Below are 16181 nucleotides of genomic sequence, written 5' to 3' on the forward strand. Positions count from 1 at the left end.
AGGTGGGAATAATTAATTTATGGGTGTTAGAGAAACTTTTTCAGAAAAGTTTGTGAGTAAAAAATGATGGACTAAGTAATATAAGAAGATTGGGAAATTTTCATTTTTTTACTATTCACCGGGTACTATTCATAGTGGGTCCCACAGTGGGGTCCGCAAGGGTCCCACAGTAGGGTCCACATGGGTCCCACAGCGGGGTCCACCCCATGGGTTCCACATGTTGACGCAGTAGTGACACATTGATGACTTAAGCAAATTACTATGCTTGATATTTTGAATATGTTATTATTCCACTATGCTTATTATTTTTAATATTTTATTAGAATAGTATCCCAAGATTTTCCTATAAATAGCCCTTCCAAAACTCATCTTGAAATCACAAAAACCTCATTTTTCTTTCTCTTACTATACCCAAAAATCTTCTTAACATCCTTCTAAAGTTCTAAACCTCGGAGATCTAGGCGAAGATCTGTCCGTAACGCTAGCTTACGAAAACCTTTTAGGTAAGCTCTTCCCGAGCCTTTCTTTTCAGTTATTTAGTTATTATATATGTATAGATTATTTTACTATGCCGTTATAATGCCAAAAATTATATATAGATTATTTTACTATGCCGTTATAATGCAAAAATTTATATATAGATTAATTTACTATGCCGTTATAATGCAAAAATTTATATATAGATTAATTTACTATGTCGTTATAATGTCAAAATTTATATATAGATTATTTTACTATGCCGTTATAATGCCAAAATATATATAGATTATTTTACTATGACGTTATAATGCCAAAAGTTATATATAGATTATTTTACTATGCCGTTATAATACAAAAAAATTTATATATAGATTATTTTACTATAATGCCAAATTTATATATGGATTATGTTACCATGCCATTATAATGCCAAAATTTATATAGATTACTTTACTATGCCATTAAAATGCTAAAATTTATATATGGATTATTTTACCATGTCGTCATATTTTACAAATGCCAAAATTGAAATATAAACTATTTTTTTTATGTATCTTTATAATACTAAACTTATATAGGCTATGGTCACACTTTGGACTATTTGAACTTTTATTATATGACCTTATTCCCTATTATTGTGGACTGATACTATGACCTGGACATTTCCGTATGACCATGACCATGACCATGACCACGACTTTTAGACCAAGATCTTGCCATGGACAATTATAGTATGACCATATGCCTGGACATAAAATAAACAATAAAATAAGAAGAAAAGAAAAATAGAATAACAACAATTATAAACTAAAATTACATCATGTAGATTTTATGTAAGTTAATAGTTTGTGTTTTTACCAGGAAGCTAACAATTTCGGTTGTTTTATCAAGACGCAAGGTAAGTAGAATCCTCATCTACAATACAAGTATTTTATGTGTCTTATGTGCATTTATATGCTTTATATGTTAATATGTCATATTGTTCTTATGCATAAGTTATTTTCAAGAATGTTATATTATGCATAAGCACGCTTAATGTTCACAGACAAGTTATTAAAAACGTTAAAGTAGAGGTGCTGCTTGGGAGACCTAAGTCCCAAAAATGTAAGGAGGGAGATGTACGTCCCTATATGATGAATGTTTATGAGGGAAATTCCCTATTATCATGTGTTATGTTCAGGTGGGAATGTGATTCCCTATGTAATGCCGGCAGCAGCATCCTCTAGGGCCCAAAAGAAAGGAAAGTGAAAGAAAGAAAGAGAATACATAGCATGTTGCACGTTTATTTTAATGCATATGAGGTAGTTATTCTGCTTACTGAGCCTTAGCTCATCAGTTAATATTTTGTATTGTAGGTAAGAGGCCCCAAATATAAATCGTTGATGAGTATACGTGGAGCCAACATGACTGTACATATGGGGCTTACCTGAAGGGAGTGGAGTTCTGCTATGCTATTTTATAAATAAACAAAAAAAAAAACTTGGTTTTATTATATTTCATTAAAAGTATTTTGTGAACTTTATCATTTACTTAAACCTTTAAAAGTATTTCATGAACTTTGTAATTTACATAAAGCTTTTCAATTTATCAGTTGGATACATTTTCATTTCTACGTTAAGGTGTAGTAACGCCACGAAAATGATTTATAAAAGTATTAAGATTTGTATGTAAGATAAAGTTTTTATTTAGTTGTGAGTATTGTGTGGTTTAAGGTTATAAACATTATTTATGTATTGTTTAATAAAGTTTTTGTAAATTCAGAATTTCAGTATTGTCGTATTTAGGTTAAATTTTTTTTTACACTATATATGTATGTTAAGAAAGGAGGTCGTTACACATGCATTCCAAGGAAGATCATCTTTTGTCCCCTATATTCAAATTGTCAACTGTATAGGCCAGGGCCGTAGACTCCATGTGTCCCCGCTACCGTAGGTGATGAGTGTCTATGTGTGGTTCCATGCGTCCTTGGAAGGACTTGTTGAGGTAAATTCCTGTCCGAGGGTTCACACTGCTCGATCCCTTCGAGTGGCATCTTCATCATACTCTTCGTCTTACCTCCCGACCAAAACAATCGATTGGACTATTGTGGTCGTCTTCCTTCGGAGGTCACACGTGTCACGTCCTGGAGAAAAAATGGACAACATAAACATAAGGTATAAACCCTATATTTCGTTAAAACATAGAGTACTAAATGAGTATATTCTCATTCCTAAATAAAAAGATTCCTTTGTTTGGCTTGAATATTAAATATTAGAAATATTTTTGAAATGAAATGGAAGTTCCAATATTTAGTGGAATAAGAATTTCGCTAAAAAATAAATAAAATTACTATCTTACTCTTCATGCAGTTAATAAGTGTTAATTTTTTATTATTTTAAAAAATTGAAGAACATAAATTTTATCAATACACTCAATTACACACAATAATTATGAAACCAAACATTATAATGGAGTGCTAAAAAACTAGTGCAATGGAGTGCTAAGAAGCTGGTGCAATGCTATATTTGTCAAATTTGACATATGCTAAAAGTTGTGCCAAATTTTACACAAAATATAACATAAATTAAATTTGGCACATCAATAAATGCTACTATTTTATTTATCATATTGCCACTAATTATTATAATTGAGTAGTTGATAATTAATGACCAAATGTATATCATTTTTTTAATGTCAAATTTATTGGAGTACATAATTTGGATAATAAAAAAATTAATTTTTTTATTAAATGAATTATTGATTTTTTTGTATTAATTTGCATCTTGTGTATTGGAGCACAATTGCAAATATTCAACCAAATATAGCATTAATTCATTTTTTGTGCTAAATTTGCACAAAATTTACATATTGCATTGGAAATGGTCTAATATCACTCTTGTTACTATTTTTATTTAGTTCCCATCTTGAATACTCAAGTTAAATGAGATTTTTCATAAATATGACTTTTATACTATTTATGTGCAAAAATATGAAGATTATACTTTTCCTAATTTGTATGAGAAAATTTATTAAAGAAAAAAAAACAAAGTATAAGAAATACAATTGCTAACTAACTAAATGTGATAAACTTGATTAAGAGTAAAAGTATGACATAAATCAACTTTTATAAAAAACAATATATGAAATTAAACTCATAAAGTCAAAATTCTTAAAAAAAAAAATCATAAAATAATATTTTTTGAAAAAAATTCCATACTCTTACAAATTTTATTAAAAAACGTATATAAAATGTAATTTCCTAAAAGTTAAATAACTGAATTCCAGAATCAGTCATGCAATAAGGCAAGGTGGACCCAAACTTAAATTTGGACCGATAAAATAGTTATTTAAAATTACAAAAAAATTAAATTAAATAATCTTTTATAAATTTATAAAATTAAGAGCTCCTTAAATATAACTTTAGTAGGAGCAGTAAGGACCTCGTAACAAAAATTTATATTGCATTCTCACACCTTATAGGTCGGTGTCTAAATAGGTCAATTAATTAGATTAAACTAAATTAAATTTAGGTCGGTGTCTAATTAGGTCAATTATATTTAAAATAATTAATTTTGGTTATTTTCAAAGTAAAAAAAAAAAAGAAAAGAAAAAAAAAGTTGGGCAAAAGGCATGTGAAGCGCGTTGGCTAGCTCCGACCCATGTGTATGTCCCCCCACAATCCCAAATTACGTAAACCAAAATAAATAAATAAAAAGCGAAAATAAATTATCCACGTCTTCCACATTTTTGAGGCGTGCATTGGCGCTGTAATCACAAAATCAAAATCTCCAAACCCAAACCACTTCTTCTTCTTCCTTTTCCTCTATCTTCATGGAACTTTCTTCTTCTAACAACTATTTCCTTCTTCTGACTTCAACCCACTTGACTTCTCACCTCCCTTTCCGCCATTGACGCTTTCCTCCTCCTTTTTCTTTTCTCTCCCAATTCAGAATTCATGTTTTCCAATGCGATATCTCTTGCCCATTTCGGAACTCGGGCATCTGATAAATGATTTTCCATTCAAATTCTTCCACCTTCGACTTTTCTCCGCCATGCAAATGTGGAACGACTTCGTCCGAATTCACCACGCTCCCAAGATCCCATACCCTTAGCAACTCCACCTCTCTTTTCTTATTCGCCAAGAGGAGAAAGCACCTCCTTATCGCCAGCTTTTCTCATCGGAGTTTCCGCCGGAAATCGGGGTTTCACTTTCAGACGCGTGCTGCGGTTTCTACTGATGCTCCCAAGCCTAATTTGAGTTCCGAGCTCGTCAATTCGACCAGAAGGGGTGCCAAAAGATTCGTGGTCAAGCAATTAACTGATGAATTGGGCGGTGTAGAGTTGTCCGGAGAGGAGTCTTCGATTCAACTGGGTTCGAATTTCACTAATTTCCAGGAAGACCCCATTGTTGATAAGCTCAGAACTCAACTGGGAGTCATACACCCTATTCCGGCGCCGCCTTTCAATCGAAACGTCGTCGGATTGTTCGTCTTCTTTTTCTTCGTCGGCGTCGTTTTCGACAAGCTGTGGACTTCGAGGAGGAAGAAGAAGTTGGTCGGCAAGGAGAGTCGGCTCGGTGCTTGGCCGCAAGTGCCTACCAGCTTCTCATTGTTCTTGGAGAAAGATTTGCAGAGGAAAGAGTCAGTGGAATGGGTGAACATGGTGCTTGGGAAGTTGTGGAAGGTTTACAGAAGTGGGATTGAGAATTGGATCATTGGGTTGCTTCAGCCAGTTATTGATGATCTGAAGAAGCCTGATTATGTCGAGAGGGTTGAGATTAGGCAATTCTCATTGGGAGATGAACCACTGTCTGTTAGGAATGTGGAGAGAAGGACCTCTCGCCGTGCCAATGATTTGCAGTGAGTTTGCTGCTTGAATTTTATGCCATTTTTTTGTTAAGTTGAATTTTTTGTTTTTTATGGCTATGGTCACTTTGTGGATATCTCTTTTAATTTGACCAAGTTCTTAACTTTATTGCTTTGTGTTCGATTGGATTGTGTGAGGGTCTGGAAAAGCCTCACGAAAAATTGATAAGTACTATTAGATTGGGTTCTCCTGTTGACATATAAATTTGTTATTGCATCTGTCAAGTCTCATGTATCCATACTATTACTAGATTGGATTTTGGGATTAGTACAATCTATTGAGAACATTAGAGATCTCTTGTAGGGGTAGCTCAAATGGTTAGTCGTGTCCCACAAGGTCTGAGGTTCGAGTCCTCTTGCATACCTACATAGCAATTGCTATAAATTTCTGGTTCCCTTCAATATTTGGTTAGGGGGTCTAGATTCATAGTTTGAACTTTTGAATGATATCTTTGTCACTGCTAATATTTCCCTGATTTCAGGTATCAAATAGGCCTCCGTTATACTGGTGGTGCACGTATGCTGCTGATGCTCTCATTAAAATTTGGGATTCTACCGATTGTAGTCCCGGTTGGTGTTCGAGACTTTGACATTGATGGAGAGCTTTGGGTCAAATTGAGATTGATACCCACAGAGCCATTTGTAGGGGCTGTTTCGTGGGCTTTTGTTGCACTTCCAAAAATCAAATTTGAGTTGTCACCATTTCGTTTGTTCAATTTAATGGGTATGTGTTAGATTTATGGCCTTCTCTTATGAGCCTAAAATATTGCCATTCTCTAAATAAATCAGAGAATGGGGAATGCCGATTCTTACAAAATTTTCTTTTATCAGTTGTGCAAGAACATATGTTAGTGTATGTAGGATCCTAAATCTGAAGAAAGCTTGTCATCTAAAGTTTAAATTAATCATTCAGTTTTAGTAATAGCTATATGATTATTTGGTCAGCTGGAAACATAATTTTTTGTGAAAAAAAGAACACAAATGTTGCAAAATTATCTTCAAAATCTAATTACTCTTGTTGATGTTTGCTAATAGGTCTCTTTCCCTTTAGATTATGCCAAAACAGATTCTGAAGCTCTTATAAAATGTAACATGTATATCTTTATACTTATGTATGATGTGGATTTCTTTTCCCTTTATGATAATCATGTTATTTGTCTTAGCTAAATGCCTAAATGGATACTGATATGTTTATTTACTTTTTCTTTTTTGTGAATGCTATGGGGAACATCAGATATTCCTGTTCTTTCAATGTAAGTGAACTTTGTCTTTGGTATCTTTACAAGCACAATTCGTCTTTCTTTCTTTTTTATTTTGTATGCACATATAAACAATTACGGAACTCCTATAAATATGCTTATCATCTCTTGTTTTCTCTTTTTATTTTATATTTTATCTCCTACATCAGTTTTTTCCTCTGGAATTGTTATGTAGTTTTTTTTCCTCTTCTTTCTTCTGTTTCTCTTTTCCCCTAACCCCGTGGTTCTATCCCAATTTTTCATGGATTTTCTATTTACTGTTGAACGAGAACTTATTAAATTGAAAATACAATCCGGTTTTAATATGATTACTTTTAATACACTGTGAATTGATAAAATGTGGTTTCTGTTTAGATTTTTTTTTGGTTTTTGACAAAACTACGGATTTTTTCATTCGGTGTTTATCCATGTCTTGTGGGTAGCTTTCACATTTACCTCTTACACACGTATATATCTCTTAATTTCTTAAATCTTTTAGGTTTTTGAAAAAACTTCTCACTGAGGATTTGCCACGGCTATTTGTACGACCAAAGAAGATTGTTTTAGATTTCCAAAAAGGTAAAGCAGTTGGCCCAGATGCAAATGATTCAAAATCTGGAGAGACAGAAGGAATAAAGCCAGGAGAGCAAGAAGGAAATAAGGATTTTGTTGGAGAGCTATCAGTGACTCTTGTCGATGCCAGGAAGCTTTTTGTTCTTTATGGTAAGAGCATATATCCTTATCTACCTAGAACACTGTGATTTATTAAGTTGTAAATTTCAAGTACACTGTTAATATACTCGTTTGATTGTACTTATTATAGATAGTCTTTCCATGTATTTTCTACCACTTCATGTACTCTACATACTCTTTGCTAGTGGTTAAAGTCTTGGCATCATATTATTCTAAATCTAATCTATTAATATATTATATACAAATTACAATCCTACGAAAATGTAAGTCAGCCTTCATTTACACTTCTTTCCCTTTATGTTTTTTTGATTTTAATTTGCTCTCCAGGTAAAACTGACCCGTATGTTACTCTAAGCCTTGGGGATCAAGTAATCCGTAGTAAGAAAAACAGCCAAACTACCGTCATTGGGCCCCCTGGTGAGCCAATCTGGAACCAGGTGAAGCATCTTAGCCTTGTGCTTCATGTATTAATTTTTTTGAAGAAACAACTTCATGTATTAAGTTGTACATGAAAAAAATACATGTGAAATATTTTGCTTTCTACATATTAAATTTATATACTAGAAATTCTGCCAATAATTTGTATTATGTGCTGGTGGGCAGGATTTTCATATGTTTGTTACAAACCCTAGAAAGCAAAAGTTATTCATACAAGTAAAGGATTCTCTTGGATTTGCAGATTTGACAATTGGCACAGGAGAGGTAATATATCTCATATGTTGGATTTGTTGGCAATGAAAGTTATTTATAGCTATATTTGTTTTTATTGTTTTCTTTTTTTAGTGTGTAAAAAATTCTTAATTATATTTCTTATAAAAAAAATGTCCAACCACTATCATGTTTAAGAATACCAGTTATGGTAAAAATTTATGTTATCGTCTTTTAAACTGGATGTATTATAAAAGATTCCAGCATTCTTCAGTACTTCTATGGTTAATATCAGGTCTAATACTGCCTCCAGCTTTTGTTAAGGTCTTAAATTTGAACATAAATGTTTTCTGGGCAAATTAGCACTCAAATAGGAAGTTGCAATTATTGTTTTAACAAATTATTATATTAATAGTTTACAACTAAATACACTTTTAGGTTGATCTTGGATCCCTTAAAGATACTGTACCAACAGACAGAATTGTGGTATTACAAGGTGGTTGGGGACTGTTTAGGAAGGGCTCTTCTGGAGAAATTCTACTTCGATTAACGTATAAAGCATATGTTGAGGATGAAGAGGATGACAGAACCGAGTCAAAAACCATTGATATAGATGCTTCAGATTCTGATGACGACTTGTCTGAGTCTGATGAGTCAAATGGATCTTTTGTAAAAGGTCAAATAGAGAATGCTAAAGAAGCTGAAGAGTCATTTATGGATGTTCTAGCTGCTTTAATTGTGAGTGAAGAGTTTAGAGGAATAGTTGCATCTGAAACTGGAATTACCAAATTATTGGATGACACGCCAAGTACAGGATCAACTTTACCTAGATCAGGCATACGTGATGCTGAGTCAGTTTCTCAAATTCCTACTAACAGTTCAGAAGTTTCTCGAGGTAATTTCCATTCACTGCTAACAGAGATTTGACATGGTCTGAGTTAGTTTCTTCTTGATTCATGGTAAAGAAAACTTGTCAATTGCAGGGTTGGCTTTGTTCTGGCTTGCTGTTGCTACAAGTGTATCTATACTAATTTCTATCAACATTGGTGGTTCAAGTCTTTTCAATCCTTAATGTTTGCCAATAGTGCCAGGGAAGTACTGATTTTAGTGCTTTTCTTCGATCAAGTAATTTTTCTAATCCTTCTTGACTGCATTTTTTTTCCTCATAAAATTCTTCACTGCTTCATTTGATTCTTCTTTTATTGCCTGGTTAGTAGTAGTAGTAGTAGTTAACTAGTACGTAGTACTAAAAGTGATAAATCTTAAGTCACGCATGCTTGGTCAAAGTGCAATTTTTTCTTCTTCTTTCAAATGTAGTAGTAGTAAACTTGTAAGGAGTAGTAGTTAACTTGTAAGTAGTAGTAGTAGTCAACTACTCCTATTCTCTCTTCAGTCTCTGTTTGATACTGATCAACTGTTTTCAATGGTGTGCTATCATGAGATTTGATGAAATGTTGTGCCATTTCAAATTGGAGGACAGGTTAACATCCCAAATAGGAATAATAAAATAGTTAAAACAGTCAACTTATTTGGCCTCCTCCATTCTGTGTTCATTGACTGGTTTGTTCTTTCAATTTAAGCACTTTTGTGAACTCAAGAGAAATCATCTCTTCCATGGCAGGTGTGCTCGGCAACAATCGCTGAAGCAATAAAATTTCAGGATAGGTCAACTCGCCAAAGAAATGGTTTTGCATTGAATCCTAGCATCATTCCAACCTGTAAATTTGTAGTTTTCTAGCAGAGGAATGTATTGTTGGCGGCATAAATTTTTTGCTTTTGAGTTATATATAGCAAGTGGAAATCAATCTACAATTTTAGTTTCTGTTTATAAAAATCCCTCTAATCTATATATGGTTTTTTAGCCTCAAAATCAATTTATTTTGGAGGCAACCAAAATATTTATAAGGGGTTCTAAACAACCCTAACATAGGTTTTAATATTCTGAAAAATTGTAAATGTATAGTTGTCAAATCAAATGTGAGGAGTGTTAAACAATATTTCAACAATAATTATAAACTTGTCTATTGTTATTATTTATGGAATGTGGGACAAATAATATTGAGTTTATTTTTTAAATAAAAGCAATAATTTGGTCAAGTGGTCTTATTTACTCCCAAATCTCTTCCCAAAATCACCCAATTTGTTTTGTTATTTTTAAAGTACATTTCAACATGTAATATATAAATTGGGGATATTTGTGGTGAAAATGTCCAATTATGTATACTTAGATCTTTTTTTTATGGAAAAGTACCCTAAGTTGTTAAAATGTTGTAATTAAATATCCAATTTTTTTTGCCGCAGAAATATTTAAAGTTGTTAAAGTATTACTCCTTTAAAATTTATATAGTTGAAAAAATATACAAATGTATTTTAAGTTATAAAAAATAATTAAAATGATATAAATATATAAAAAATAGCCTAAATTAATTCTAAAAATAAATAATAGTTTTATTTAATGAAAATAGTAAATAAATATTTTTTATTATATTAATATTTTTTTCTTTTTTTAATAGTTTGTTAGTTATTGATTTTTCTTTTAATTATTTTCAATAAAAAATATTTTTTTATTAAATAAACTATTTTTTAATTGCATAATTAATTTAGGTTATTTTTGTATATTTTTATATAATTTTAATGATTTTATAACTTAAAATATATTTGTATTGATTTTTTTTAATTATTCGGTAGTAAAGGTTCAACATTTTAGCAAATTTGAGTATTTTTGCCACAAATTTTTTTTGGGTATTTAAATGCTACATTTTAGCAATTTTGGGTACTGTTCTCGTAAAAAAAGTTTGAGTATTTAAATACTATTATAAATATTATATATATGGATGTCTATAATAATAGAGAATTACTAAGTTACCCAAAGTAAAATATCAACATTAATTCTTGATTGTATTAAGAGTAGTTACTTAATTTTCTTATGGCATGCATATCTATCTGTACAAATAGGGGTCTTTCCGTAAGAATACAAAATTTCACTATTCCTTTGCATTACTCTTTATCTATCTTTTTCTATATTTTAGTTTATATTATTCTCAATAATTTTATAATACATTAGCCTCTAGCCAATCTAAAAATTATTTGCCAAAATTCTTGAATTATTTCAAAATCATTGTATACTATATAAATATATATATATATATATGTACTCATGTGACCGAAACCACTTCAAGCAAATATGTTAATTATATGTCTCTATTTGTTTCTTTTTCTTCCTATTTGCCATATACATATAGATGATATGAAGAGAATTTTTTAAAAAAATATGGCTTTTATGCCATCAATGTGCAAAAATATGAGAATTATACTATAACGCCCTACTTCCCTAGAGACGTTAACATGTGATTTTAAAATGTGCCACTAGCTCGCTAATAGAGGTATTAGACCAAAAAGTGTAGTTAATTAAAATGTAAACTCGTTTAAATAAGATTTTGGTGTAAAAGATCGGTCATTCCTTTAAATCATGAAAAGGGTTACATTGGGATCCCACAAAAAAAATACTATTTAGAAACATATTTACAACTTAAAAAGTTACTTTACAGTCGGCCTAAGCGACAAAATCGACATTTATAACCAGCTCCTCAAAATACCCCAGCCGAGGCGGCCATGTAGGCCAAACATGTACGCATTGTCCATGCCCTCTAACTCATGGTTGATCGATCTTTTCCTTGCCCTTACCTGCACCACAGAGCACCCGTGAGCCGAGACCCAACAAGAAAACCTCAAAGCACAGCATACTATAATTTGTCTCAACAAATAAATACTTAATTCAAGGCAATAAACAATCTACAAACTGTTATTAGAATACGCAATGGCACGACAGCACAACAACATCACACCATAGCAGTATAATAGCACATACGTACATCAACATAGCATCATAGCAATATATCAACAAATAAGCACAATAGCATAACATCTTAGCAGTACAATATCACAACAGCGGTCTCCTCCACTCATGGTGCGCTTCCAGGCACCAGGTTTGCGGTCTTAACCGAACAGGTGTATACAACACCCTTAGATGATTTCACCCTTGCGGCCTGCATTCAACATGCTTGACACCGATCCCGGCCCCTTGCCGCTCCTGGCTTTTGCCTCTCCTGGCTCTTGCCGCTCCCGACTCTTGCCGATCAGTCACATTCACATGTTTGGCATAACAATTATAAGGAACACATACATTACAACATACCACATAGCTTTACGGGAACAAACATCTCTCTTACCTTTAATCTGGGTGCTAGCAGTCAAGCAAGCAATCACAACCTCCGAGAACTGTAACGCCCGAACTCCGAGGACCGTTATGGTGCACATTGCAAACAGTGCTAAACTCGCTACTCGAGTCATTTGGCCATAAACGTGTAACTAAGTATGATTAGTGGTTTAGGGATTAAAAATTTCGGTTAAGATATAACGTTTCACTAGAACGTTTACTGTATACGTTGGGATCCCAAAAATATAACTTAAAGGTTTATTACAACAAAATATCTACAACCAGCCGATCTAAGCGGTAAAACAGGGTTGAGCCCTGGTTTCCCTCCTTACAAACCTTGACCGTGGCGGTCGAGCAGCTGCATATGTACACATCGTCACCTAAGCTCTCCAACTCAAGGATGGTCCAGCCTTCTTTTGCCTTTACCTGCACCACATAGCACCCGTGAGTCGAAGCCCAGCAATAAAACTCATATGCTCATGAACAGTCATATCATGATATCAAATCATATCTGGCATGCCTAGCAAACATAACTTTATTCAAGCATGCAAATGAGTTCAAACAATGCTGGGGTATCCAGGATAAGAAATCCTGCCCTTTTTGAATGGATGACTATCAAGTCAATCCTAATCAGATGAGTATTTCAACACTTGAGGTTCTGGTAAACCATGCTGAGTGACCAACAAGCAAGTCACTACGGGGCTCAGCACCCAAAGCCATGCATATGATGATCAAAATGATCATATAGAGCTTATAGCTCTGATCAGATGAGTGAATATCACTTTGAGGTTCTGTTAAACCATAATGAGTGACTGTCAAACAAGTCACTATGGGGCTCAGTGCCCATAGCCGTGTAACGAAATCGTTACCTGGGCTTTCCTGCAATGACTCTAACCAGATGAGTGACTGATGGGTAGTCACTAGATTAAGCAGAACAGTGGCTGCTGGGTAAGCCACTAGCCTTAAACAGATGAGAGACTGGTGGGTAAGTCTCTAACTTAACAGATGGGTGACTGATGGGTAAGTCACACAAGCGCTTATAATATTCATCGAACTTGAGGTCGGTCCGGCATTAATGCTCTTTGAGTCATCCAATGCAGAATGTCGATTAGTTCTAATCTTTATTGGCTTGCGTTGAACACGCTAAGGCCGTCCTGACTTATGAGTCAGCACCGTGTGACCAGGGCCCAGTACCACTGCCGAACCTGACTAATGAGTCACAGCTTCACAGTTGATACTGACACCTTTGCCAATTCTGACTAATGATTCAGTACCATGCACAAGTAAGCAATGCTACCAAACATATGTCATATGTCGAATATTCAATCGTAGGGCATTTAGCATGCTTACTTAACAGTTGCTAGCATAATTATGATCATGCACAAACACAGAGACTCAAGCTCTGATCAGTCTCACAGTCAATATTCATGGCATGCCCTAATCACATGTTTCTCGTGCATCACATGCATCACACTTAATCATCCAGCATGCCTCAATAATAACCATATGCAAATGAGCAAGATTGCTAAGCATTCAATATGCTATCAATGTTTACATTTAAACATCCAACATGCATCAAGAATGACCATGCATGTCACATATGGGGTGCAGTTTTCTTACCTCTGGTTTGAACGAGAATTAGAACAAGAACGACTCTTGAGAACGATTGATCCTTTAACCCTTTGGCGGTCACCTAGTCATAACCAAATATAACCTCCGATTAAAGAAAATCAACAATGATAGGGTCTTGGTCTAAACCCCACTCTCGGGACCTCGAGACATGCCCACACGGTGGGTAGATTTGATCCCGGGCCTTAAGGATTGAAACCCCGAGCCAAAAACCCTTAAAAACACTTAAAACAGGGTTTTGAAGAAACAGGGTAGCACTACAGCGCTGTCCTCCTAGCACCCCAGCACTCTACTCAGAACCACAAACCGCCCTTCACCCCCTGCAGGTAGCGCTGTAGCGCCCTACACTAGGCGCTGTAGCGCTACCTTCAACCCATAAATCTCCTCCTTCGATTCTACCATTTCCAACCCAATTCAAAAGCTTCCAAACATCAAATTCAGTCCCAAATGAACCTAAAAACCATCCTAACATGCTCCAAGCATCACAACCCCAAGAACCCTAGCCAAAACACCCATTGAAACTTAACTTTCCAACTCAAAAACCAGTTGGAACTTAACTCATAAAACAGAGCAAAAGCTATAGTTCTAATGGCTAAAAACTCACCTCAATCTCAGCAACACACCCTCTTCAATGGTGGAGCATAACCCTAGCTTATCCCGGGTTAGTTCTTTGGGTTGATTCCTCAAACAAAGCTTGAAAATCCAGAGAGAAATGAAGGAGAAAACTTATCGGGAGAGAAGGAGAAAGGATACTCAGTTTTTGATAATCTTCTACAGCCTTAATGGCTTATATAAATCCTTTAGGGGAAAAGACCTAAATGCTCTTAAGTCTAAAATAAAACCTTAACAGGCACCAAGGGCAAAATCATCCTTTCGCACCTATTTCGTTAATCATAATTAACACTCTTCAATTCCTGCTATTCTCAATATTCTCAAACACCAATAATCCATATCCCATTACCCTTTAATTCCCGGTAATGCTCTAATCATTAAAACCACCTCGAGACTCACCCCGAGCCCCGAACTTAAACCCGTTATGACTAGACCGAACACTTGAATTTCATAATTGTCTCATGCCGAAAGGCTCGAACATATCTCCATAATGATGGGATCTCATTCACGAATCACAAAATGCACCCAAATACACAATTATGCTCTAAACGGCCCAAATTGCCAAAACAGTTGTGGACCCACATGCATGCATATAACATCATATTATAATATAATTCTCATAAGCATGCATATAATCATTTAATAACACAATAAATCAATTATGGCCCTCCCGGCCTCCTAATCAAGGTCCTAAACCTTATAAGGAAATTTGGGGCATTACAAGAACGATCCTCTCCCGAGTCCTAGTGGTAACCTAGTCACACACCACAAGTAACATTCTCGTTACTACCTGATATTATAATTAATCCCTGGAACCAATCCCGTGCTCTCGGGACCTCCCGTTTCCCCATACGGGGTGGTGAAATCGTCCTCCGAGCCCCCTGGGCCTAAACCCTAAAACATAAAATTCAAGGCCCTGAAAATGGCCTAGCCGCGGCACAACCTTACAGGCGCTGCGACCCCCAGCAAGGGTTCTCTGTCCTAAATCATTCCAACGCCGCAGCTCAGAAGAATAGGGCCGCGACGCTCCTACGCAAACCCAGAAAACTAGGTTTTTCCACCATTTTTCCCCGAGCCAAAACTCACCCAAGCCATGCCCCAAGTGTACCCAAGTCCCAAAGGGTCCCAAAACTCCAAATAACACCACATACAGAACATATATGCATCAAAACCCAATCCAAACCCACACCTAAACTCAATTTCAATCAGTGGTTTAAAATTCTACAAAAACTCAAACCAAACCAGAATTTTTTTCAAAACTTGATGGAACCTTACCTTTGGATCAGAATTCAACCCTAAGTTGCCTCCAATGCCACTCCAAGCTCCAGTCCTCAAATTCCCAAGCCTAAGTTCCTCAAAACTTATCCCAAAACCCAAATCCAGAAATCAAAAGTCCAAAACTCTCAAGAACATCAAACAATACACAAAACCGAAAATGAAGCTCTTACCTCTTCTTAGATTTTGAATTTCCTAAGGCTTGGTAGCTGTTAATCCTCCTCCACGGCTTGTAACTACTCCCAATTCCTCAAAAATCCAATTGCCTAATCTTGAGATCTCCTTTCCTTCTTGAAACCTTAAACCAAAATGACCATGGAATACTCTTCAGAAGTCTCGAACGTAAAGATTAACTTCAGCTGTGGTTTATCTCATTTAGAGCCCAAATGACCATTCTACCCCTCCTTCTAACACACTTCCTTCCTAAACCTCAAGGGCAACCTAGTCCTTTCACTCTTTGCAAAAATACCACATTTTACTTAATATTTCAGTAACAACACTAATTCTTAGGTTACTAGTAGTTACCAGTTTCACAACTAAACACCA

General features: G+C 34.8%; 1 protein-coding gene across 1 annotated transcript; it reads left to right on the forward strand.

Annotated features, from left to right (window-relative positions):
• The first annotated feature begins 4204 nt into the window (after positions 1-4204).
• LOC133824105 (synaptotagmin-2-like) lies at positions 4205-10000 on the forward strand. The gene is made up of 9 exons (XM_062256971.1): positions 4205-5318; positions 5807-6048; positions 6559-6577; positions 7062-7285; positions 7583-7692; positions 7859-7957; positions 8342-8798; positions 8887-9028; positions 9525-10000. Exons 1-8 carry the CDS (start codon positions 4468-4470, stop codon positions 8973-8975), a joined length of 2091 nt encoding a protein of 696 aa, XP_062112955.1. The 5' UTR covers positions 4205-4467; the 3' UTR covers positions 8976-9028; positions 9525-10000.
• Positions 10001-16181: the final 6181 nt, after the last annotated feature.

Source organism: Humulus lupulus, chromosome 3 (assembly GCF_963169125.1).
Source record: "Humulus lupulus chromosome 3, drHumLupu1.1, whole genome shotgun sequence".
Taxonomy (NCBI): Eukaryota; Viridiplantae; Streptophyta; class Magnoliopsida; order Rosales; family Cannabaceae; genus Humulus; species Humulus lupulus.

What these genes read in the sequence shown, in the direction of transcription:
- LOC133824105 (XM_062256971.1), top strand. Translation starts at nt 4,468, where the DNA reads ATGATTTTCCATTCAAATTCTTCCACCTTCGACTTTTCTCCGCCATGC. An exon ending in CGCCGTGCCAATGATTTGCA is followed by an intron (nt 5,319 to 5,806) that starts GTGAGTTTGCTG and finishes CCCTGATTTCAG; the next exon opens with GTATCAAATAGGCCTCCGTT. An exon ending in CAGTTCAGAAGTTTCTCGAG is followed by an intron (nt 8,799 to 8,886) that starts GTAATTTCCATT and finishes TGTCAATTGCAG; the next exon opens with GGTTGGCTTTGTTCTGGCTT.